Source organism: Schistocerca nitens, chromosome 8 (genome assembly GCF_023898315.1).
Source record: "Schistocerca nitens isolate TAMUIC-IGC-003100 chromosome 8, iqSchNite1.1, whole genome shotgun sequence".
Taxonomy (NCBI): Eukaryota; Metazoa; Arthropoda; class Insecta; order Orthoptera; family Acrididae; genus Schistocerca; species Schistocerca nitens.
In genome coordinates this window covers 368,624,247-368,650,836 of record NC_064621.1, presented here as the reverse complement: position 1 = coordinate 368,650,836, position 26,590 = coordinate 368,624,247, and the positions used below count along the sequence as shown (strand labels likewise).

The following is a 26,590-nucleotide window of genomic DNA, read 5'->3' as shown; positions in this document are numbered from 1 at the left end:
AAATATTTGCTTTTCTTATGATGCAGAACGAAGTAATGAAACATCTAGGCATCACAATATGCATATGAAAACCAGGGATAGTAAGCTTACAAATAACCGAGGATTACTCCTAACTAATAACAGAAAATGAAATGAATGCTCGAATTTCGAAAGCTTATAGTATTCGTCACTTCGAAATAAGATTAATATAAAACTCTAAAGCGGCAGGTAAAGTACTGGCAGCTTGAAATTTTCTTCTGCCCAACAATATTCCTTTTGTCGCTCTAGTGAAACAACACGTCTGCGAAACGAATCTTTACCAGTCGGAGTTTTCGAGAGCTATGAAGTTTTAATTATTTCAACGTTTTATTTAGGAGAAAATGTTTAGTCATTTGACTAAAAAGTAGAAATTCTTACCGAAAAAACCTCCACGGATAGCTCAGCAACCTTTAATCTTTCTTTCCGGAGACGCATATTGAAGATTAGAAACATCCAAATATGTAACACATTTATAAAAAAGCCGATGAGCTAATATTCCTCCCCATATCTAAGCATAATGATCCTCATTGATGTGGTAAAAAGTCAGATTTTTATTCATATTTGCATTTCTATATACATAGATCAAAAAACTTACCACGAGCATTTTCACGTATAAACACAGAAGTCAATAAGATGATTCCTAGACTAACTAGACGAACATCGTCAAAACAAAACCAGTGAAAACGGATGAATAACGTACATCATGTCATCACATATCATTCGTGTTATGACATAGAGTTAGTAATAACTGCATAATTTGGTTCTGCTGAGAAGTTTATCAAAAGAGTGGAAGGACGGGGGGACAAATAAATCCTAGAGTTTATTTCTAATTACACTTTTTATTACTAGCTGTACTTTATATTGAATGTTTGTGCTCCTAAATAAAGGACATCTTTATCAATCAACGCGAGTGACTTTAACACGTTTTTAAGACTCTTCTAATTCGCAATTTTTATTTAATAAATTGAGCTGTAGTTTTGAAAGAAAAGTATGAAGGAATGGCTACACTGGGAGGCAGCAATTAGTACACCCACATCTCCGTACGGAACATTTACATAAATGAGAGTCAATGAGCAGGGAGATAACTTCCACTTCCATCCACTAAATAACCTCAATCTAGTTCCATCTTCAGTGTGGACGGGTGGAGCGCAAATCCCCATCTGAAATCCTCATTTACGTTTTCTGTGGATTTTTTTAAGCGATGAAGTTCGATGCCGGAAGCTTCCTTTCAGAATGACACTACTTCGCGTCCATGTCCTTGTCCTATCCTAGCACCTGTTAAGTCTCTCATGACCTCGTCATGGACGGGACATAACATTTTTTTCCGCCGTTTCATGGATCAATGACTATTTGCAGACACAGGAGAAAACTTCAAAGTGCAGAATATTTCGACGTACGAGGAGGCATCACTCCCCGGAGAACTGCGAAGCACTGCATTCTCTGGAATTTAGGATCGATTTAATAATATAGCATGTGTGGCGTGAAAATAGTATGTAGTTCATTAGGAGATATATTAGCTACTTCTACATGGTTAGACTACGAAATTTCGAGTATGCTTAATTTGTTTTCGTTGGGATGGAGCCAACAACTTGTAAAATAAAAACGACAAACATGCAGTTCTAAGTCTCCTAAATGTTAATTAAGAAATAAGTAATCTTAAGAAAAGAAATTAGACGGAGTGATGCGTAAACTACATGTGGTGTCCAGCCAGCAGAGATCTCCGTTGCAGACAGGGCGGTGTTTATCTGCGTCGTCTGATGGTAAGTTGCGTGTTCTGTTCCGCTTAGTGGCCTCTCATCTGTCGCAAAAGCGCGTAGAATGAATAAGATCCGTTTATTAACTGAAATAGAACACAGAGAACACTTAGATCAATATAAAATTGTCTTTAGATGTTTGATACTACAGTAGTATCATCTCTACTGGGAATATAGTAGCAGATACACTATGCAGCTTAAGCTGGAATGTATTAACACTAATTACACAATGATGCTTCATTAAAGAGACCAGCCCAGCTGCATAGTCCGCCACCACGACTCAAAATACTTCTAATGTTCGAATGATACTAGCCGCTGATGAAGCTAGATTTTCTACTGACTGAATGACCAACATGCGGCAGACAACAGTGTTTACTGAAAAGCTGCGTCATCATAGTGTTGCTAATGATTACCTAAATTTAGTCTCATAAAATGAGTGGTGAAATAATTACTACAAAATAATCAGAAAAAACATTACAATCAAGTTAAAGATACAAATATAGTTTCTGTGTCTTGTGAAATCTGTGATAAAATTAAAATAACAACTACTGTTGGATGCTACCGTTGATCGACGTTCATTCCACGCAGAGCGATATAAGTTAATGCCCTCTAGTCCCTTTCAGCTCATAGCTTCCTCTCAAAAGTCCGGCTGTTAAATTATTGCATTAATGTCTGGGACCAGATAGTTGTATAAAATTTTTGTAGCCAAAGATATCCAGAAAATTATCCCAGCACAACAAGGAAAAAGGTGCAGGAAGTGGGCATAAAATACTAAGCCACGTGCGAGAAAACTCCCATTTGTCCTTATGCCCTCCAGTGGTGTTACAGGATTAGGAATGTAAAATTGTGCGATCACTCTTTCTGCTATTGTCATGTAAAACATAACATCACGAGAAGTGAAAAATCTAGACGGTTAGAACTGTCTATGAATGCCTGTGTGAGTTGCATCTTCAACATCCCCATCTGCACAGACACTCCGCAAGCCAATAGGTTCGTAATTCTGTCTTAAGAGCCATTATTGTCAATTTTAAAGTTCTGACATATATACCGTTCGTGGGCTTCACTAATATAGTAATGTAATTTTTATATTTTGGCTGTATATGCCACTGTGGGTAACTCTCTCGGCGTAAGCGCCACCTGCCTTTTTTATGTATAACTGCATTAATTGTACCAAGGCTCCCATACTGTTATAACGGGAGTGTTAAACGCTTTCCTTCTTTTATTGTTACTTTATCTAAGTACGCTTTAGTACGCCAATTGGCACATGGTTCGCGCCATAAGCGCCACCTGCCCTGGTCGTAGAGTAACTACGCTGGCCGATTACACTCAGTCGGTTGTGAGCTCTGCAAGATCCATGTGCTAATTTATATTTACGTGACAAACCCTGTTTCTAGGGCTATATTTTAATTTTGACAAATGGATCTATGCCGACATTTGTAAAAACGGCGATGGTACATTAGTCCTTACAAATGTAAAATTGTAAGTACCAGTCGTCGTTCTCATATTCTGTAATGCAAGAGCTCTCTAATTTATGTTAAAATCTACTCTTGACTTAAGTTTCATACTTTTCTAATGTAAGCTATGATGTTCATTGTCCTTAGGCCACCTTCTGAAGAAGACAAATTTAAATTTGTTGAAACCTAGATAAGAATACTTTATCCATTGCAACTGGTCTGCTGTTTATAGCATTTATTATTGTTATTATTATTATACCGCCAACCGGTTTCAACCCGACGTAGGGGTAATCTTCCGGGAATTTACACCATTGGTCGACTTCTGGTGGTGTCACTCCTGTCTACATAGTTTCCTGCCCCTATGTAGACAGGAGTGACACCACCAGCAGTCGACCAATGGCGTAAACGGCAGGAAGATGACCCCTACGTCGGGTCGAAACCGGTTGGCGGTATAATAATAATAATAAATGCGATTAAGACTGTTTTTGAATTATTGATTAATCATACCAATCGCTGCTTCTTTCCACAACCATGTTGTCCAAAAAACTCCGCAAGCCACCGTACGGTGCATGGCGGAGGGTATCCTCTACCACTATTAATTATTTCCTTTCTTGTTGCAGTCGAAAATAGGGGGAGCGAGAAGCGACTGTCGACATGCCTCTGTATGAGCCCTAATTTATCTTCGTGGTCCTTATGCGCAATGTACGTTGACGCGGCCCACGATCGTTCGATAGTCAGCTTCAGACGCCGGTTCTCTAAATTTTATCAATAGTGTTTCCCTAAAAGAACGTCGTCTTCCGTCCTGGGATTTGAATTCCGGAAGCATCTCCGTCAACACCTACGTGTTGTTCGAATCTACCAGTAAAGCAGATCGCCTCTGAATTGCTTCGATGTCTTCCTTAAATCCAACCTGGTACCGCTCCGAAACACTCGAGCAGTATTCAAGAATAGGTCGCACCAGCGTCCTACAAGCGGTTACCTTTACAGATGAACCACTCTCTCCTAAAATTTTCCCAGTAAACTGAAGTTGGCCATTCGCCTTCCCTACCACAGTTCTCACATGGTCGTTCGTATCCCTTTTCAGTGGTACGCCCTCATACATAAACGACTTGACGGTGTCAAGCAGGACACTATTAATACAGCATCCGAAAAATACAGGTTTTCTCTTCCTACTCGTCCGCATTAATTATATTTTTCCATATTTAGAGCTAGCTGCCATTCATCACATCAACTCGAAATTTTGTCTAAGTCGTTTGGTATCTTACTACACTCACTCAGCCTCGATATCTTACCGTACATTACTGCGTCATCAGGAAATAACCGCAGATTGCTGCCCGACCATCTTCGCTAAATGGTTCGTGTATGAAGAGAACAGCAGCGATCCTATAACACTTCCCCGGGACACTCCTGACGATACCCTTTTGCTAATCTGTAACATCACGAGAAGTGAAAAATCTGGACGGTCAGAATTGCCTATGAATGCCTGTGTGTGTTACACCTGCAACATGCGTTTATTTGACCATGTCATTGCTTCATATCCCAAGAACGATGGCTGTGGACAGGTACGTCACATAAATACCACACGTTGTGTCTATTCTGTGCGCAAGCACCCCAATATCTTGCATAAGAGATCACCAGAACACAAGCCTCTCTTATTCAGTATCCTACCAGTGCTCATCCATAAAACAGAAACATTGGCAAACTTCTTCTCTGTTGCTGCTCCCTCTTCCAAAACAAGCTGTCCTGCACACTGCGCACATTTCAATTCCCTGTTGTATTTAAATAATGTCTGAGGCATTTCCTTTTGTCAGCTACATAAGTTTTCATCAAACGTTTAAGATACTCTTCGTTTCTCTATCAGTCAAGCCAGGTTCTGTCCACTTCTCTATTTCTTGTGTTCCACCCCATTGGTCTTACTCTCCACCTCCTCCTCTTCTCATGTCCACTGTCGCCAGTGCCGCCGGTTTAAATACACTCCTGGAAATGGAAAAAAGAACACATTGACACCGGTGTGTCAGACCCACCATACTTGCTCCGGACACTGCGAGAGGGCTGTACAAGCAATGATCACACACACGGCACAGCGGACACACCAGGAACCGCGGTGTTGGCCGTCGAATGGCGCTACCTGCGCAGCATTTGTGCACCGCCGCCGTCAGTGTCAGCCAGTTTGCCGTGGCATACGGAGCTCCATCGCAGTCTTTAACACTGGTAGCATGCCGCGACAGCGTGGACGTGAACCGTATGTGCAGTTGACGGACTTTGAGCGAGGGCGTATAGTGGGCATGCGGGAGGCCGGGTGGACGTACCGCCGAATTGCTCAACACGTGGGGTGTGAGGTCTCCACAGTACATCGATGTTGTCGCCAGTGGTCGGCGGAAGGTGCACGTGCCCGTCGACCTGGGACCGGACCGCAGCGACGCACGGATGCACGCCAAGACCGTAGGATCCTACGCAGTGCCGTAGGGGACCGCACCGCCACTTCCCAGCAAATTAGGGACACTGTTGCTCCTGGGGTATCGGCGAGGACCATTCGCAACCGTCTCCATGAAGCTGGACTACGGTCCCGCACACCGTTAGGCCGTCTTCCGCTCACGCCCCAACATCGTGCAGCCCGCCTCCAGTGGTGTCGCGACAGGCGTGAATGGAGGGACGAATGGAGACGTGTCGTCTTCAGCGATGAGAGTCGCTTCTGCCTTGGTGCCAATGATGGTCGTATGCGTGTTTGGCGCCATGCAGGTGAGCGCCACAATCAGGACTGCATACGACCGAGGCACACAGGGCCAACACCCGGCATCATGGTGTGGGGAGCGAGATCCTACACTGGCCGTACACCACTGGTGATCGTCGAGGTGACACTAAATAGTGCACGGTACATCCAAACCGTCATCGAACCCATCGTTCTACCATTCCTAGACCGGCAAGGGAACTTGCTGTTCCAACAGGACAATGCACGTCCGCATGTATCCCGTGCCACCCAACGTGCTCTAGAAGGTGTAAGTCAACTACCCTGGCCAGCAAGATCTCCGGATCTGTCCCCCATTGAGCATGTTTGGGACTGGATGAAGCGTCGTCTCACGCGGTCTTCACGTCCAGCACGAACGCTGGTCCAACTGAGGCGCCAGGTGGAAATGGCATGGCAAGCCGTTCCACAGGACTACATCCAGCATCTCTACGATCGTCTCCATGGGAGAATAGCAGCCTGCATTGCTGCAAAAGGTGGATATACACTGTACTAGTGCCGACATTGTGCATGCTCTGTTGCCTGTGTCTATGTGCCTGTGGTTCTGTCAGTGTGATCATGTGATGTATCTGACCCCAGGAATGTGTCAATATAGTTTCCCCTTCCTGGGACAATGAATTCATGGTGTTCTTATTTCAATTTCCAGGAGTGTATATCTGCCTGTACCAGGCACAGTATCCACGACGTCGCTCTATCACCTCAGAAAATCATAACTTGGAAACTATTAGAGATATAAAATCGTGGTTTGTTGTAAAACATTTAGCACCTCAAAGAAAGCTTTCTCTTTCTTTTTTTTCCCCCCCCTTGCTGACTGGAATTACAGTACATCAAAATGGCGACAGATCGGGAGAAGGCACAATGTGTCATCTGGTATCCAGAATCCTAACCTGCGCCAGAGGTACTACATAATTGTCAACACCAGTACAGGAGGGCATATAACGTGGTTCAGAAGCTTTGAAGTGACTGACTGCAAGGAATATGTTTATCGAAGTGGACGTCACCCTGTGTCTCAGTCACATGTTGACAGAGTGTACGCTCCATTTCAGCGCTCCCTCAGAAGTCAAGTCGTCGAGCATCACGTGAATTACAAATATCAAGATAAACTGTCCATAAAATGTTACATAGGTGGTTACGCGTTTTGCATGCAGAGTGTATATAGTCAATTTGTTGCACCCAAACTACCGTCCTCGCTTGTTCCATACTGTTTACAGATGCAGCAGCGTTTCACATTTCTGGAAATGTGAATTGCCACAACATTAAAATTTGGAGCTCCGAAAACCACAAAACATACGAGAACGAAAAAGAAGGAAGATTAGGATTTAACGTCCCGTCGACATCGGAGTAGAAGCTCGGAATGTTTGAAGAACTTGGAAGGAAATAGAACCTTCGCGACATTTGCCTCGAGCGCTTTGAATGGGATAAAGCGAAATATTTACCTGGTCATGTTCGAACCGTTTCTGCTACAACTAACCATCGTCTTTCAGCATAATGGTGCACCACCGCACTGCAGTTTGAACCTGCGGGATGTGCTGAACGATATATTTCCTGAAAGAATGTCAAATCAAACAACTTTCAGCTGTCTGAATTTCCAAATAAGTATTTTATTGGGCTACCAGTTTCGGCGATATATGACGCCATCTTCAGGCCTTTTGACCGACATGTAGCGAGATCCCACCTTTGGTCCAGTCAAAATAGGGGCGAGCATTCTTTGACTAGTATCCGTCGATTTTTGAGACAGCTGTCACTTCAAACATCACCTGACGACAAGTACTGAACAGTTGAGGACCTGCAACCATCTGTGAAAAGATGGACATGCACATATTTCCTGAAAGGTGGACTGGCCATGATGTTCCCATCGCATGGCCCACGCGCTCTACCGGTGTCACGGCCTTAGACTTCCCTTGCCGATTTGTGTCAAAGATCGCGTCTACACAACATCAGACAATGACACTGCTAAGCATCGTGCACGTTTCATTGGAGCAGTCAGAATTACTACTGCTACTATGCTTACCAGTAGACGGGCAGAACTCCAATGTCGTATTCGTGTTCTATGCGCGTTGAATGGGTCGTACAATAAAATTCTGACATAACAATAAAAAAAAACTCTGAGAGCTATTACATGTTTTCCAGCAAACTACGATGCTCTATCCCTAATAGTTTCCAGGTTATGATTTTTTGAAATGAAAGCGTGACTTTATCGACACCCATTATTTTATCCTTCTTGTTCTAGTTTTCATGGACTATAATAAAATGAATTTTCTGGGTTTGTTTTCTTCTACTGTTTCCAGTATTTATGATATAGTTGTTCCTACATGTTGTATTTCGTTTTAAAGTAAGACGCCTTGTAATATATGTATCTTAATAAACTTGATACTACCAACTACAGCTAAATGAGTCATTTTTTAAACATCCTATATATGTCACACATTCTTGAGGTAGTTCAGCTTACTCTGCAGAGGTAGTCTGCACGGAATACCAATAACAGTGTACTGTCATTTTGCAAACTATTGTATAGTATACTAGAACCTGACTAAGATGTTTGAAGTTGGATAAAACTTTCACACTGTGAATATCAACCCTTCGCTATATCGCTATAACTACAAAAGCTCATAAAATTAATTCTTGAAATCGGTAAATCGAGGCTCTGAATGGGAGAGACACTCACCTTAATTGAGGCGCATATTTCCTTTGCAGTCCTTTCACTGAAGAGGTGGTGCACCATCAGCTTCTTACTTATCACTTTAGGAACTATTATTAGCATACTCTTATCTTCACGATCCATTAAGGAGTGTTTTGTGTAGCGTTGTGGAGATTTCGAGGATTTACCACTGAAAATTGCTTTCTTAAGCCTTAACAGCGGGCTTTTGTGAGGTACTAATAAGCCTCGTTCTTTAAATTTCTTCCAAACCACTTTTCTCATCATTTCTGTGCTATTGTCACGAAACTCATACAAATCTCTTTCCATTCTAGTCCATCCTTCTTGTGCACTCCTAGTGCACCTTGATATTTTATCCTTATACGAATCCCACGTAAATAAAACGCACTTACGTTTGGCTTAAATTATGACCAGTCACGTACAGAACTGTGAGATCAAGCTTCGAGTCATATTGTGAGGTTGAGACGTGGCACGAATAGCACAGGGAAATCGTTGAGATTAAAAATAAATTGTTGAACCATTCACATGTTCAATAAATGAAGGAATGTGCTGATTAAACGTTATGTAACAAATAAAAACTATGATTTAACTGCGGCTGAGAATCTATTTTCCACAAATTATGAGAGCTGCCGGATAAATATTTTGTATCTGCATTACTATCTATCAAAAGTAAACCATTTCGTGAGAAGTTAACAGACTATTTTTGCGCCAAAAATTTCTTTCTTTAAAAAAAGTTTGAGACACCAATAAAAGTGAGTGGTATTCCTGGTATAATATTTATGAGCTTCACGGTGAGCTTCAAATCCTAAATAGCGGCGAACGGTAAATATCGTGAGGGAGTAAGCTTATCGTAAAGCTACTAGTGTGCCTAGTTACTTAAACAATTGTTTACAAGAAGCTAAGTCACTTGACTGTAAATTCATCTGCCATTCAGGAGAGTGCTTCTCTAGTGAATCAATAGTAAATACGGTTGTAACAGACAGACTCATGAACATTTTTTCATTTTAGTAACAATTACAGAAACATATATTATTTATTTTCATTAGAACTTGAATTATGTTAAAACTGAATTATAGTACAGTTTGTTAAAAATAATACATATTTATCTTCATGCATTCACCTATAAAAGCTCTTACGTAGCTTCTACATTCACAACTCGTTATGTATTTATGATAAAAGGTATGAGATATTTAGTTTCCTGTGCCCTGCATCCTGTTCTTTTGAAAGTAATTATCTTATAAGAAAAAAGTGATTTTAATGTTCAGTAGTTTTAAAGTGCACTACACAAGTATGCAGCAAAGTCCCGATCACAAGCATCTTTTTTCCTTCTTTTATTTCCATACATTCATGATATGAATGTTATAGTTACAACTTAAATTGCAGTTTCCCACTCTCTTTCAGTTTAGGGGAATGGGGGAGACATGGGCCGAATAATATGTTGTTGTTACAGCTGTAACATGCATTGTCAGTACTTCAGTTGAAGGCCTTAAGTAAGACATTAAATCGTGTCCCAGACACTAAACTTTTGTGGTTTGTGCCGTAAGAATCCATATTATTCTCTGTGATTCTGATTACTGAATTAGACTTCACTTTGCCTTTGAGTTTAACTGTGAAAGTATTTCTAAGAGAATTTCGAATTTCACAACTAACTGTATGCTGGTTTCATAGCTTCTGTAACAGATGCAAGGAATTGATGGTTTTCGCTCATATATATGCCTCCTGTTTCTAACACCAGCTATCAGGATCAGTGACGCAAAGTTAGCAGAAAGTTTTTAGATCATTTCATAGCGGGCCATAAAGTTTTCTTCCTAGCATCAGAATTATCTCTCGTTCTGTTTCTGGCTAAGTCATAATAATTCAATAATTTGTAAGTCACTGATTCGGTGAAACGAATCTTTCCTCTTATGACATCATAATTTAACAAAACCTCTTTCGATAAGTCTCCAAAAGCCAAATCTATTCACTTCTGCCATTACATTCTATTCTAAGATACTGCAACAATTCTAGAAAGCTTTTCCCAGAGTATGTTATTTTATACTTCTTGTGATAAGTGGTGATCGAGAATGACGAAGGTATTCCTTATACAGGGTGATTCACGTTGATATGCAAATATTTTATGTTATTTTACAAGTAAAACTAAAGAAAAAAGTTCACATAAACATAGGTCTGCGAATGTTTAGTTACGGAGTTATGGCTAATAAAAGATTTTGCCTGAAATTTTGCAACTTAGCTAATCTGAAGCCATCGCAAAACTGTACGAGATTAAAGTAAAGGACGATTTCCATTTATCCTGTTGTTATTGGTCTGGTGAATCTAGTAAAACATATACCAGACATGTATCTGCAGTAGTTTTCCAGAACATTCAGAGAAGCAAAGATTATTATACAAGTAAATTTGTTTACTTTCCATTAAGAATGTAGAAACGTTTAAGTCAGTGTTGGAAACCGTTATTGGCTTGTTTCTTTCGTTTCCTAACCTTGAAATGAGTTAGTGTTCTGTATTGTGCAGTGAAAGAACATGACCAGAACAGAGTATGTAAGTGAAACCACAAAGTAACTGTTGTAGTTTGCAGATTATTTATGAAACAGGGATGCCTTTCAAATTTACGACAGAGGAATGCGCCGATATGGAGTTTATTTATGGCAGATGTAATGGTAATGCTACGGCTGCAGTTAACAAACCGGGTCAAGTAATTAATAACTTAAAAATTTTACGAAATTACGTCTTTCTGGAAAACTACTGCAGGACACGTCTGGAACATGTTTTATTAGATTCACCAGATGAGTAATAACAAAATAAATGGAAATCATGCTTTACTTTAACCTTTTACAGTTTTGCGATGGCTTCATATTAGCGAAGTTGCTAAATTTCGGGCAAAATCTTTTACTAGCCCTAACTCCATATTAAAATATTTGCATATTTTCGTGAATCACCGTGCATACACAGTTTACAAATTTTTTTTTACGGTTCAAATGGCTCTAAGCACTATGGGACTTAACATCTGAGGTCATCAGTCCCCTAGAGTTAGAACTACTTAAACCTAACTAACCTAAGGACATAATACACATCCATACCCGAGGCAGGATTCAAACCTGCGACCGTAGCGGTCGCACGGTTCCAGACTGAAGCGCCTAGAACCGCTCGGCCACAGCGGCAGGCTTTTTTGCGGTCTATGGAATATTATTTTGACCCTTAAAACCTCTCCTAGTATCAACTTTTGTTTCACTGGTGTCTTGTACATAAAGGTAATCCACACAAAACGTACAGTTCAGTCAAACTGCCAACAAAGAAACGATTTAAAATTGAAAAGGATATCAAAATTAAGTTTTCGTTTTCGTACACTAACGCTGTTGTAATATTGGACAAAAATACTAGGATCAGTGACTCGAAGAAGAAATGTAGTATTGACTAAAATCATCAAGTTTCAGAACATGAAACTGTGTGAGTGTGGAACTTCCTCTAAAGTTTGTATGATGTAACGCTTCTTGTCGAGCCTAGCGGAGTGGTACTAGCCAGATATAAGTCTGCAGTCATTGTTCGGCACTTCTCATATGACAATGGCACAGGGTCCTGGGACCCACAGGGAGATCTGGGGAGCAAATAGTTCAGTCAGGTAAAGAGCTGGTCGTGCTATGAATATGGCCCAACGTTTTGTGTAATCATTGTAATGAACACAGGAAATGGAGGAATATGAACGTTATAAGTAACAGATGAGCTGCGATAAAAATGAAGAACACCTTTTTAAATGAAATTTCTAACGTAAATGGTTAATGGATCCGACGTAATCCATAGGAAATATCCATGGTTTAAAATACGTAAGTATATGATTCACTAGGAAATCAATGTTGTGTTGTGATCTTCAGTCTAAAGACTGGTTTGATGTAGCTCTCCATGCTACTCTATCCTTTCCAACCCTCTTCATCTCCGAATAACTACTGCAACCTTTTGAACATGCTTACTGTATTCATCTCTTAGTCTCCTTCTACAATTTTTCCCCAGCACTTCCCTCCAGTACTAAACTGGTCATCTCTTGATGTCTTGGAAAAATATTCTTTCAACCGATGAATCCTTTTGACCAAGCTGTACCATAGATTTTTTTCTCCCACAATATACTCTTCAATATACTCTTCTCATTAGTGACATGATCGATCTATCTGATCTTCAGTTCTTCTGTAGCACCAAATTCCGAAACATTCTAGTCTTTTACTGTCTGAACTGTTCATCTTCAACGTTTTTCCTCCATAAAAAGCTACAGTCCAGACAAACGCCTTCCGAAAATACTTCCTAACACTTAAATATACGTTCGTCGTCAACTAATATTTCTTCATCAGAAATGCTTTTCTTGCCAGTTCCATTCTACATTTTACCATCCCCTCTACTTTAGCCATCATCAGTTATCTTGCTGCCGAAATAGCCAAACCCATCTAGTATTTGTAGTGTTTCATTTCATAACATAATTCCTTCGCCATTACCTAATTTAATTCTACTACATCCCATTTCTCTTGTTTTGCTTTTTTTTAATATTCGTCTTATATCCTCCTTTAAAGTCACTGTCCATTCTGTTCAACTGCTCTTCCTATTTCGTTACTGTCTCTGACAGATGACAGAATTACAGTGTCGTCGGCAAACGACAAAATTTTTATTTCTTCTGCCTGAAATTTAATTCTTTCACCATTTTCTCTTTACTTCTCGTTCAGTGTACAGATTGAACGACATCGGGGATAGGTAACAACCCTGTCTCACTGGATTCTCCATCACTATATCCTTTAATGTCCCTCGATTCTTATAACTGACAGGCTTCTGTAAAAGTTGCAAATAGCTTTTCGCTTCCTGTATTTGCTCCTCCTCCCTTCAGAATTTAGAAGAATGTATTCCAGTCAGCACTGTCAAAAGATTTCCATAAGCCTACAAATGTTATAAACGTAGTTTTGCCTTTCCTAAACATACTTGGTGAGAGAAGTCGTAGGGTAAGTATTGCCTCGTGTGCTCGTACATTTCTCCGGAATCCAAACTGATCTTCCCCGAGTTCGGCTTCTACTATTTTTTCCGTTCTTCTGTAAGGAATTCGTGTTAGTATTTTTCAGCCACGACTTACTGAACTAATAGCTTGGTAATGCTCAAACTTGTCAGCACCTACTTTCTTTGGAATAGTAATTCTTACACTTTTCTTGAAGTCTGAGGAAAACCAATATAATCCATTTGAAACGAACAGAATGACCAATAAGATACCAATGAATCACACTTCTTACGCTCTATCGAATAACGTAGAGAGATCTTCTCTAAATGAAATTGATTAGACGTTACACAAATAGAAAGATAGCTAAAGAATTTCAGTTATTCCTCAAGCAATTAAGAATAGAGACATGAACACAGACAGTAAAATGTAGCAAGATTAATATATAGTAAAAATAATGAAGCTCCACCATTCATAGTTGTACACGAATTTAACAGAATCAGTAACTATAGAAGTTTATGATGCTAGCTACCTTAAGTAGTAAAAGGTGATACAAGGTGCGAATACTATGGAGAGAAAAGTCATGAAAAATTGTTTCAGAATAATATTGTATGTTTGCTACTGTTAATTACAAACATGTTTCCTTCATTCTACTTATACTGAACATAGACTAGCTATTAAACATGTGTTAGAGTACTTGATATGACAAGAATTAAACTATTTGTGCTATTGCATAGCCTTAACATGACGCTGAGTTTGTTGTGTTTATATGTGATGTAGCTTGTATAGTTCATAAGTAGTGAAATAAATTGCTTAGTGGTGTAGGGAGAAAGCAAAGTGCTCAGATATAATGGTGGGGTTGTGTGCGATAAACAGATTACGTGAAGATGGACAAAAGGAACCAGAGACGCACTTGTTGCAAGGAGGACGTTATATCGTTCCCGATGGCACTGAAGTCATAGAAGTGTTCAAATAAATACATCTTGTCAGAGAGGGAAGATAGTAATATTTCCATTAACGGCATAAAATTCTGAACATTTCCTGTAAATTGTAATTATTAAAAACTATACTATCAAACTGTCTCAAGACAAACAAATCATCGAAGCAACTGAGTTATACCAACATGCCCTTGTGTAAAATCATTCGATTTGAAGGTATCAAGTTCGAATCTTGCTTGGAGAAGCCACTTTCACCAGCAATACTCGAGTAAAAAGGCGAGGGTGGTGGCGCACTGTACTTAATCGCTAGAATTTCTGCAAATATCCCAGATTAAATTCCAAGCAACTCCATTGTGTCTTAAGAAGTGAAGGAATGTGATACTGTTGACGGTAATCGGTCCGTAGCACGTGGCCCCAGGCTCAACCTCTCCTTCTTATTTGATCAACAGTGTAACGTAAGCACTGCACTCTATAAACTCTAACACCGTTATCTACACTAAACAATCACAGGTAAAAGTCAGCACTCACGCTTCACAATCAGTCGACGGGAGTATAGGTAGACTTTGCTGTTTAGGAACTTTAACTCTGAGACAATGTCTGACAATGTTACATGACATTTATATTTACTTAACAAGTATAAGCTACCATGTATTGTTCTGTGCAAAGAGGACCCACGATTACAGTTTTTAATGAAATGTTATTTCAAAAATACGTGAAAGCTCCTCTTGCCCCATATTTATTCTACAATACGAAGCAAATAAAATAGAGTATTTCGAACTTAATATTCAATTAGGGATAAACAGTACCTATCACAGACAACCTACGGCAACCAACCAATAACAGAAGCGTTCTGCCTGCTTTAACCACGAGTGAAATTTTGGGACTAACTCATTGCGGGGTCCCATGCGTCATTACATGCAAGAACTTTTGAGATACGATTTACTTAGTGAATGTGGCGTTAATTCTTTGACCAAGGACTGCTGTAACTCTGCGAGTCATAAAGTGTACGAATTATATAATTCTAGAGCCAAGATGATTTTATTTTTATAAATCTGGTGTCTGCACAGTTTTATCTATAACATATACATTTTAAATATCCGCGTCACCTTCGCCAAGTGTGATGCTGCAGCTGTTATCACAGTCTGGGCCATTCAAATAAAGTATAGGCAGTAACGTATCTAGCACCCTTCCCTTAGACTACTAATAATTAATTCGGTTCTTGTGAATGACACATCTATCCTCCCACTTCCTTTTCCGGTATAAGGAGGTATATTGTTTTCTTTACGAATTTCTGAAAACCGTTACAGATGTGAATATAAATAAGGTGATCGAGAACTCCACCGACCAACTTCAGAGATTTTTCCGGGATATTTTGGTGTAAGGAACCTTCATTCCCTGACGGCTCGTTACAGAATATGGATGAAATTATGATTCGTTCAGTGTATTACCGCAGTCACCCTTGCTTCTGCGGAAATTCCTTCACAACAGTGAAGAAGTCTGCAATATTCAATGCCCAAAACGTGTAATACACAACACCAAGTAATGCAACAACCTTCAGACGGAACAGGTACCCTTGTATCACATTTTGTACAGTCTGTTCTGTCACTGTGGGAGTACAGCACGTAACAAACGCAGAACTGTTCCCTTACAGATTTTGCTAAAAGTTTCATGCACCATGATCACGCTGTGTACATCGATGCACAATCGACTGTTTTAGACTCTCAAGAATTGCAGAATTCACTTCTGCGAAAATCCAAGCAACCACCGTCGTGCGAGCATCGACAGGAGTCTCGCAAACTAGGCTTTTCACGTGCTCCGAGAAGAAGTCTATTGGTGTGAAGTCTGGTAGCGAGATGGCAGTGGAAGAGGACCACCGCGGCCAATCTATCGTCAAAGGAAATGCAGTAACTCTGTAACGAGCCGACGGAGGCCGTGGGTCGCTTATAGCAAAACACCCAAAAGTTACCCTTGAAGAACCTCTGAAAGTTCATCACTGGAGCTCTGGTTTACCCTGTACAATGTAAGAAACGAATATATTCTCTGTAGTGACCAAGGATGCGGTTCCTAGCCCTATGTGCAACAGGTAACAACTGCAGCTTCTAACACTCCTTTACAATGGGAACAAACGTAGCATGCAGAACTACGAAGCAAGCGTATGGTGCCAGTATCGTAATTTTGTTACTTTTAATAGATGAAGGTTGGTCACATGCAATAACTCGGTTTTTGTATTTATAGGCTGGGAGATGCCAGCTTATCTATCGGCAAACTTAAGAGGAGAACAACTCTGAAAAGAAGGCCATGGGACAAGAACTCTGTCGCTGCAGTCTACACCGTTGGCCATTAAAATTCAAACACTACCAAGGAAAGCTCAGAGCAAAATTTTAGTCACTGCACATATACAGTGCAGCAGGAAAAATACATGTTTAAATTTGTAGGACATTTAGGTGAGTACAGAGTATAAAATTTAGAAGGCAGTCATGACACGTTTGGCAGCAAGAATAATTCAGTAGAGCTGGATACTTAGTGGAAAGGTGATGTTCTTGAGGACAAGTTGTGAAAATTACCGAACTATCAGTTTAATAAGCCATGGATACAAAATACTAATACAAATTCTTTACAGACGAATAGAAAAACTGATAGAAGCCGACCTCGGGGAAGACCAGTTTGGATTCCGTAGAAATGTTGGAACACGTGAGGCAATACTGACCCTACGACATATCTTAGAAAATAGATTAAGGAACGGCAAACCTACATTTCTAGTATTTGTAGACTTAGAGAAAGCTTTTGACAACGTTGACTGGAATAATCTCTTTCAAATTCTGAAGGTGGAAGGAGTAAAATAAAAGGAGCGAAAGGCTATTTACAATGTGTACAGAAACCAGATAGCAGTTATAAGAGTTGAGGGACACGAAAGGGAAGCAATGGTTGGGAAGGGAGTGAGACAGGATTGTAGCCTCTCCCCGATGTTATTCAATCTGCATATTGAGCAAGCAGTAAAGGAAACAAAAGAAAAATTCGCAGCAGGTATTAAAACCCCTGGAGAAAAAATAAAAACTTGAGGTTCGCCGATGACATTGTAATTCTGTCTGAGACAGCAAAGGACTTGGAAGAGCTGTTGAACGTAATGGACAGTGTCTTGAAAGGAGGATATAAGATGCACATCAACAAAAGCAAATCGAGGATAATGGAATGTAGTCGAATTAAGTCGGGTGATGCTGAGGGAATTAGATTAGGAAATGAGACACTTAAAGTAGTAAAGGAGTTTTGCTATTTGGGGAGCTAAATAACTGATGATGGTCGAAGTAGAGAGGATATAAAATGTAGGCTGGCAATGGCAAGGAAAGCCTTTCTGAAGAAGACAAATTTGTTAACATCGAGCATAGATTTAAATGTCAGGAAGTCATTTCTGAAAGTATTTGTATGGAGTGTAACCATGCATGGAAGTGAAACGTGGGCGATAAATAGTTTGCAAGAAGTGAATAGAGGCTTTCGATATGTGGTGCTACAGAAGAGTGCTGAAGATTAGATTGGTAGATCACATAACTAATGAGGAGGTATTGAACAGAATTGGGGAGAAGAGGAGTCTGTGGCACAACTTGACTAGAAGAAGGGATCGGTTGGTAGGACATGTTCTTTTAGGCATCAAGGGATCACCAATTTAGTATTGGCGGGCAGCGTGGAGGGTAAAAATCGTAGAAGGAGACCAAGAGATGAATACACTAAACAGATTCAGAAGGATGTAGGTTGCAGTAGGTACTGGGAGATGAAGAAGCTTGCACAGGATAGAGTAGCATGGAGAGCTGCATCAAACCAGTCTCAGGACTGAAGACCACAACAACAACAACAATTCTTCTCATATACTGTACTTAATTAGCTGAAGAATCTTATGCATATAGACTGAAGCTCAAATGGTTCAAGGTACTATTCCCATATGACAATAACAAATGCTATTAGGTAACATTCGTTCTCTTCGGAGGCTCCACACACACAGTGTCCTTCTAGACGCTGTATGCAGAATTGAGATTCGTCGGAAGAAAAAGCAACGTGGCGCCACTTCCGTGACCAGTGGACTTATCAGCACCACAGTCACATCCAGCTCATCTGTCTTGCGTGTGTTGTTATCGTCGGTTCTTTCAGACAAGGTCTGGGCAAGATTTTCATCCTTGAAGTGTGCCTCACGCCAGCGCTCAGAGTTTTTCTGCCTCTCCTGTGTTCGGTGTGATGTTCGGTGTGCTGTTCAGGCACAACCTTCATTTTCCTTCCCCCTCTTGCCCTTCCCTCTATGTATGACAGCGTTCGGACCGCACACGCCCATGGAGTGCACCTTGGCCGGTCTTATCTCAACCCTATCAGGTGGTCATTCTAATGTTATATCATTTATGACTCAATTTTTGAGATTTTTGTGTGTAATTTGTGCAGGGTATGGCATTTTTCAGGGGTATCTGAGGTACATTTGATGTGCAAAAAAGGTGAGACTTACAGAAACGAATGTGTCCCGGTTGACCGGGTAGAGCTTCCCAGCGGTGAGTATGAGCGGCTTCTGCGCCCTGCACATGAGAATGTGCAGCGCTGTCGTCACACGTCGGCTCGCCCCGATCCACGCACAGCTGTACGCAGACACTGAGAGCGACGCTCCCTGCATAAATTGGTGAAAATTTAGTCGTGGGCTACGGAAACTATCCATACAATTGATAACACACTTGTTAATTGTATCCGCTAATAGGAAATCAGGTTCATTCAAAATACTGATAAGCCATTTGATTTTATGAATTTGGAAGCTACATTCCAAAACATGTTATAATTCTACCTTTTGTAAATACACTACTGGCCATTGAAATTGCTACACCAGGAAGAAATGCAGATGATAAACGGGTATTCATTGGACAAATATATTATGCTAGAACTGACAGGCGATTACATTTTCACGCAATTTGGGTGCAGAGATCCTGAGAAATCAGTACCCAGAACAACCACCTCTGGCAGTAATAATAGCCCTGATACGCCTAGGCATTGAGTGTACAGGTACAGCTGCCCATGCAGCTTCAACACGATACCACAGTTCATCAAGAGTAGTGACTGGCGTATTGTGACGAGACAGTTGCTCGGTCACCATTGACCAGACGTTTTCAAATGGTGAGAGATCTGGAGAATGTGCTGGCCAGGCCAGCAGTCGAACATTTTCTGTATCCAAAAAGGCCAGTACAGGACCTGCAACATGCGGTCGTGCTTTATCCAGTTGAAATGTTGAGTTTCGCAGGGATCGAATGAAGGGTTGAGCCACGGATCGTAACACATCTGAAATGTAAAGTCCACTGTTGAAAGTGTCGTCAATGTGAACAAGAGGTGACCGAGATGTGTAACCCAATGGCACCCCATACCATCACGCCGGGTGATACGCCAGTAGGGTGACGAATATACGCTTCCAATGTGTGTTCACCGCGATGTCGCCAAACACGGATGCGACCATCATGATGCTGTAAACAGAACTTGGATTCGTCCGAAAAAATGACGTTTTGCCATTCGTGCACCCAGGTTCGTCATTGAGTACACCATCGCAGGCGCTCCTGTCTGTGATGCAGCGTCAAGGGTAACCGCAGCCATGGTCTCCGAGCTGATAGTTCATGCTGCTGCCAACGTCGTCGAACTGTTCATGCAGATGGTTGTTGTCTTGCAAACGTCCCCATCTGTTGACTCAGGGATCGAGACATGGCTGCACGATGTGCTACAGCCATGCGGATAAGATGCCTGTCATCTCGACTGCTAGTGATACGAGGCCGTTGGGATCCAGCACGGCGTTCCGTATTACCCTCCTCAACCCACCGATTCCATATTCTGCAAACAGTCATTGGATCTCGACCAACGCGAGCAGCAATGTCGCGATACCATAAACCGTAATCGCGATAGGCTACAATCCCACCTTTATCAAAGTCGGAAACGTGATGATACGCATTTCTCCTCCTTACACGAGGCATCACAACAACGTTTCACCAGGCAATGCCGGTCAACTGCTTTTTGTGTATGAGAAATCGGTTGGAAACTTTCCTCATGTTAGCACGTTATAAGTGTCGCCACCGGCGCCAACCTTGTGTGAATGCTCTGAAAAACTAATCATTTGCATATCACAGCATCTTCTTCCTGTCGGTTAAACTTCGCGTCTGTAGCACGTCATCTTCGTGGTGTAGCAGTTTTAATGGCCAGTTGTGCACGTGGTTTTGTAGAGCCGCGTGCTCTTCCAGTCAGCACTTGTACATATTATCTACTCATGAGCTTTCGTTTCTACTGTCTGAAGAATAGCTCAGTTTATATAAAGTCTCCGCTAAATTCTTTTTCTGACGTAATCTGTTTTCAGTCCTTCGATGTTGGTTACAATTTATCTTGATTTAGCTTTTGCTGAAGGCCCATAATTGCATCCGTTGCTCTATGAAAGTTGGTACAATATCTCACATTTTACTAAAAGTGTTCAGATCGCGATACTGTTCTGTCGTAGGTCAAGTTTCATACAGAGGGTGACGTCTTCTAGGAACTAATACTGGAGTCATAACTTGTCATTAGCTCAAAGGTTAAAGCTAAAGCCTGGAATGGAGGTTTTCAAGTTTTGTAATACAAAACCTCGGAGCTAGGTTTATAATTCTGCTTAAAACCAGGAGAAATACAAAAAAGTTAACAAAGAGCATATTGGTGATCTGAGCACAGTTCTCGTGCTTGCAGAACATAACAGTGAAATAAGGATGGCTCCGCCATCTTGCAAGTACACTAAATATCGTGTTTAACGCTAAAACATGTTTCACTACTGCTGTGGCATCCTGAGTGGGATGTTTTTTTTTTATTTTAAATTGTGCGGTCCTGTGACTACTAACCAAAGTCATCCACTGTTTTAAATTACCACAGGTACTAATTTACATCTGTGGCAGATTTCGGTTGGCAGTAACAGGACACACACAACAAGAAAATAATAAAACCCACTGAGGATGTCACAACTGTAGTGAAACATGTTTGGGTGTTAAGACAAAACAACAATTAGCTTATCTGGAAAAAGGTGGACCTATTCTTAATTCACAGTCAGCAAAGACTGCTATAGAATATGAACGAGATTTGCCAAATACTTACTCTAAATAGATGAAATATATATCTAATTATTACAAGTACATACCTCGTCAATTAATTCATGTCCACCCCAACAGTATATGTATATTTGAAATGCTGGCATGGGAAGGTACATCAAACATTTGAAAATAGAGTTTCCTTCCGGATTCTGAAAGAAATAATTAGTAACGTTCATTTATGTATCGAACAATTGGAAAAACTGTTTACATGCATGTTACTACTCATTTTGTTGTTTGAGCTATCGAATTCTACGAGTTTGGACTAAATATGTCACAGATTATTACATTTACATTCACTTACATGTGGAAGGTTAGTAGCAAATGTGAAATACGAATAAAGGGCGATTATAGTGTTTTACGCTAAATACTTTCATGTAGATACCGTACAACATTCGAGGAGTCCTGAATTTATTTGCCTTTAAACATTGCAACAACATTCCCCCCTTTCTTAAAAAAAAAAGGCCTGTGTCACATATTTTTATGCACGTGAATAAACAGTGACAGATATCTTATAATCCTATCTGTTTCTTTTACTTTTATTTAAGGAAATTCTATTTTATGGTTTTATAATCTAAAGGTAGTGTAGTAAAATGGGATCCATTGAAGTACAACACAAGAAATTGAGCTGTGGTGAAACCATGAGGGCCAAATACAATTGACACAGCCAACTTCTCAAAAGACATTACTCCAAAATATTAAGTTTTCAGGAACGAAGGAAAACATTCTGCGAGTGAATGTATCGAAACTAACAGGTTGGGATTTCCAATGTTTAAAGAACAGAATATAATGTATATTTTGCCATTACTGCAGTTGCTAGGTTTTGAAATGTCTTTGAAAAAATTAAGTCCAAAATCTTGGAATGAAGTCCTTTCCATGATTGAGTAATTCATAATTATGGTCAAGTTGCATTTTTTAATAGTGTTTTAACCAGTTTCCTTTTACTCATATGTTTTCACTGTATTGTAACTCTAATCAAAGCACGTCAAACATGATTTTATTGATCATCATCTGCAGCGGTAACAGCAGCAATGTTACGTACAGGCCATTTCATCAAATCATCATAGAAATATCTGTATTTGAGCTGAATATAATCAAGTAACATTGAAGATCTTCCATTTTGTTCCTGTTAATAGCCGCTGGTCCAGCGTAAGCCTTTTTAAAATTTAAAAGAGCAGGGACCTCCAAAAATAAAAGATGTATCCTTTTTGTAACATGTTTGTCACCAATTAGAGAAGTTTACATATCTTTAGTTTCTATTAGCTTCATGGCGAGCTTACGATATTCGAAGCACTTGCAATGATTTCACAATATTATTCTGCCACGTACACTCTATGAGTTCTTCTGGTTACTAGTTTTACCACGGAACATATCCTGTCGCATACGTTATACGAATGTCGACGCATAGAAAAACACCGTTCCACTTTAGCAAAATGTTTAGCGTTCACCAATGATTTTCGTTTTGCCAAACCGAGCCGTCGGGAAACAAACTTAGCTCTTTGACATATCCTGGTATATGTTTTTTTATATAATCAAGTCTGAAGGAGCACACGTCATTTTCTCCTTTCTTCTCAGTGCCTTCATGGTATGCATGCATTACAGATTCATTATTTTCCATGTTACGCATCAGTTTAGCAGTACCGTTCAACATATGACTTGAACTACGTTAAGCGAAACGTAACGCTTAGTGCATTAGGTATTCGATTAGACGACAGGCGTAGATAATCACCACTGAGAGGGCATTATTCCAGGAGTAAAGCCCTTTCGAAAATGATGTCGCTGTAACGAAGTCTCAAAAAACACATTTACAATAGTTGGAATAACGCCTTTTTTATTCACAAGGGTGTATCTATGTTTGTAGAACTTGGCACCGTTCTTAACTCTCTTTGTCAAAATTTGGAATAAGGCTCTTTCAAAAACGACTACATCAATTAAAAGTGAGACGCTTATTTTATTACAGAGGAACAGAGAAGGAAGGAAATGTGCAGCTTTATTGTAAACAAGAAAATTAGGAACCATATTACATGTAATTAAATATTTTCAGAAAGATTTGCTGTAAAAATAAATAAAAGGTATTCAATGAAAATCATTGTCGCCAATGCACCAACGTATTCACATTCTGCTGAGGAGAGGGAAATCTGATGAGAAACTACTGAAATAATCATTGTCAGCTAAACTCATTACAAGATGAAACTAATCGATGTGAATGCAAAAACAGACCAATAACCAATAATCGATTCTACAACTTTGTGTGTGATGCCACAAATGGCAGAGATCGAATATTAGAGGAATCTGAAAGTGGCGTCTTGTTGGTCTTAAATCAAGAATTGAATTCACTGCATGTAAGAAAGATCCTACTCTGACTTAAGCATTATCTAACTGCAATGAGATTACTCCTCGAAGATGTTCTTAATTGTAACATGATCTTAATGAACGTGACTTATTCCTGGAAATGAGTACAACTCCATGCTAGCATGCTAGACCTGTAATTATTCACTACAGACATTCTCTGTTGACTTGCCCCTCGTCTCGTGGATTCGTAAAGCGAAGAACTTTCCTTTCACGCTGCAAGAAATAATATTCATGTACCGGTGTGTACAGTGATTGTGTTTTAACATGGGATGAAGCTGTGGATATAGGAACGACAGAGCCGGAGTTACAGATGATTGTGCTCGGGGTGTGCAAAACGTTAACAATCTCTTTGACTGAATTTATACATCGAGGAGTAAAGAATGGCAGATGTCATTGGGTTCAAATTCCAGACGTAGCTCAAAGCTGGCGGTACGCAATGCGTGGCCACAAGCTTTTATGTTACAAGCTACACAAGTTATACGGCAAACATGATTACAAAATCACTGAGGAAACTGGAGGAAAAAATGTGACACATTCTAACGAAGTAACACGAGAAGCAAAGATATGAGTGTTGAATAGGCGTTCCATTAGGCCAGACAGTCATTCAGCTACAGGACTCACGACAATTAAATCCGTAACCATAATAAGGTGACGATGTGACCTTAATTGTTCTCGATGCTTAGCACATGGAAAAGCAATAGATACGAAAGTTAACAGGGCCCGTGAAACATATTCTAGTTTCGTAACAAATCCCCACGTTCTGGTCATGAAGCGGCTGGAAGAATCTTTAGTGATTGAAAGTTCCTGTCGCAAAAAAATTAATTTGCGGTCCACCGTTAGCTGTGGGTTCGGCTGAAGGCCTTTTGCAGCATGAATAATAATGATGGTTATCATTACCAATTATAATCTGTGCAGCACCGATCATTTGCACGTCTCAGTACAGGTGCGAGTGACGTCCAAGCCCTGTCGAGATGGACTGCGAGAACAGCAAAGTCTCTTCGGAATAAAACAAATAGAAATCTGATTTAGAAGGGGGTAAATAGATCAAAAAATTAAATTTACTATATTTCATCAATATTTCACAAAGTTTTACAGGATATGATAATCGTAAATAGCTTCATAACTTCTAATTACCAAAGATATAAGAACTGGACTAATAGTTTTTCATATTTTATTTAAGAATAAGTATGAACTGCAAATTACTTCCTAAGATAAAAAAAAACGACGCACCACGAAGTAATTGTTCGAATGGGACTCAAATCGGTAGATGTAATGTTGATGCACAGACAAATGATTATAATTTCAGAAAAAATCGGATGATTTATTCAAAAGAATGAGCTTCACGAATTGAGAAAGTCATTAAAAACGTTGGTACACCTGTGACCCGTATTCAAGCAGTTATTCGGCTTGACATTGCTTAAGAGTTGTTGGACGCCTTCCTGAGGGAAATCGTGCCAAATTCTGTCCCATATGGTTAGAGTGCGTTGCTTATAATGCTCCTAACGTTCTCAATTGGAGCGGGATTTGGTGACCTTGCTGGCCAAGATAGGGTTTTGGAATCACGAAGACAAGCTGCAGAAAATTTCGCCGTGTACAGGCGGAAATTATTTTGCTGAAATGTGAGCCCAAGATGGCTTTCCATGAAGGGTAACAAAATCGAATATCGTCGATCTACTACTGTGTTGTAAGGATGGGAACCAAGAGTGTCCTGCCATGAAATGAAATGGAACTCCCGATCATCACTCTAGGTTTGTTGTGCCGTATGGCTGCTATCCCAAATCAGTCCGAGATGCCTCCAGACACGTCTTCAAAGCTGGACTCATCACTAAAGACAATTGCTAATACCATGTAGTGAGGAGCTCGAACTATATGAATTGCCCTGCTATCTTACAGTATTGTGTTTGTAGCAAAAACCAAATCTAAAAGATTACAAGATTACTACTGTTAACGCAGGAAGACAATGAAGTCTATGTCATTCTCTCGATTAAAATGGGAAGAAATGGCTCTGAGGACTATGGGACTTAACATCTCAGGTCATCAGTCCCCTACAATTTAGAACTACTTAAACCTAACTAACCCAAGGACATCACACACATCCATGCCCGAGGCAGGATTCGAACCTGCGGCCGTAGCGGTCGCGCGGTTCTAGACTCAAGTGCCTAAACCGCTCTGCCACTCCGGCAGGCGATCAAAGAGGGACTCGTCACTGAAGACAATTATACTATATAGCGTGGTCCACTGCCCGTGACCGGGCCAAATATCTCACGAAATAAGCGTCAAACGAAAAAACTACAAAGAAGGAAACTCGTGTAGCTTGAAGGGGAAAACCAGATGACGTTATGGTTGGCCCGCTAGATGGCGCTGCCATAGTTCAAACAGATATCAACTGGGCTTTTTTTAAAAATAGGAACCCCCAGTTTTTTATTACATATTCGTGTAGTACGTAAGGAAATATGAATGTTTTAGTTGGACCACTTTTTTCGCTTTGTGATAGATGGTGCTGTAATAGTCACAAACATATGGCTCACAATTTTAAACGAACAGTTGGTAACAGGTAGGTTTTTTAAATCAAAATACAGAACGTAGGTACGTTTGAACATTTTATTTCGGTTGTTCTAATG

The 26,590-nt window shown here is 40.2% G+C and overlaps 1 protein-coding gene across 1 annotated transcript in view; it reads right to left on the bottom strand.

Moving 5' to 3' along the window:
- Window positions 1–1,702: 1,702 nt before the first annotated feature.
- The window catches only part of LOC126199323 (odorant receptor 85c-like), a 33,382-nt gene continuing 8,494 nt past the window's right edge, over window positions 1,703–26,590 (bottom strand). The window contains exons 2-4 of the mRNA XM_049936164.1: window positions 21,668–21,769; window positions 18,998–19,153; window positions 1,703–1,858 (exon numbers count right to left, since the gene is read on the bottom strand). Coding sequence (XP_049792121.1) covers window positions 1,802–1,858; window positions 18,998–19,153; window positions 21,668–21,769 — 315 coding nt within the window. The 3' untranslated portion in view covers window positions 1,703–1,801. The remainder of the gene's footprint in view (window positions 1,859–18,997; window positions 19,154–21,667; window positions 21,770–26,590) is intronic.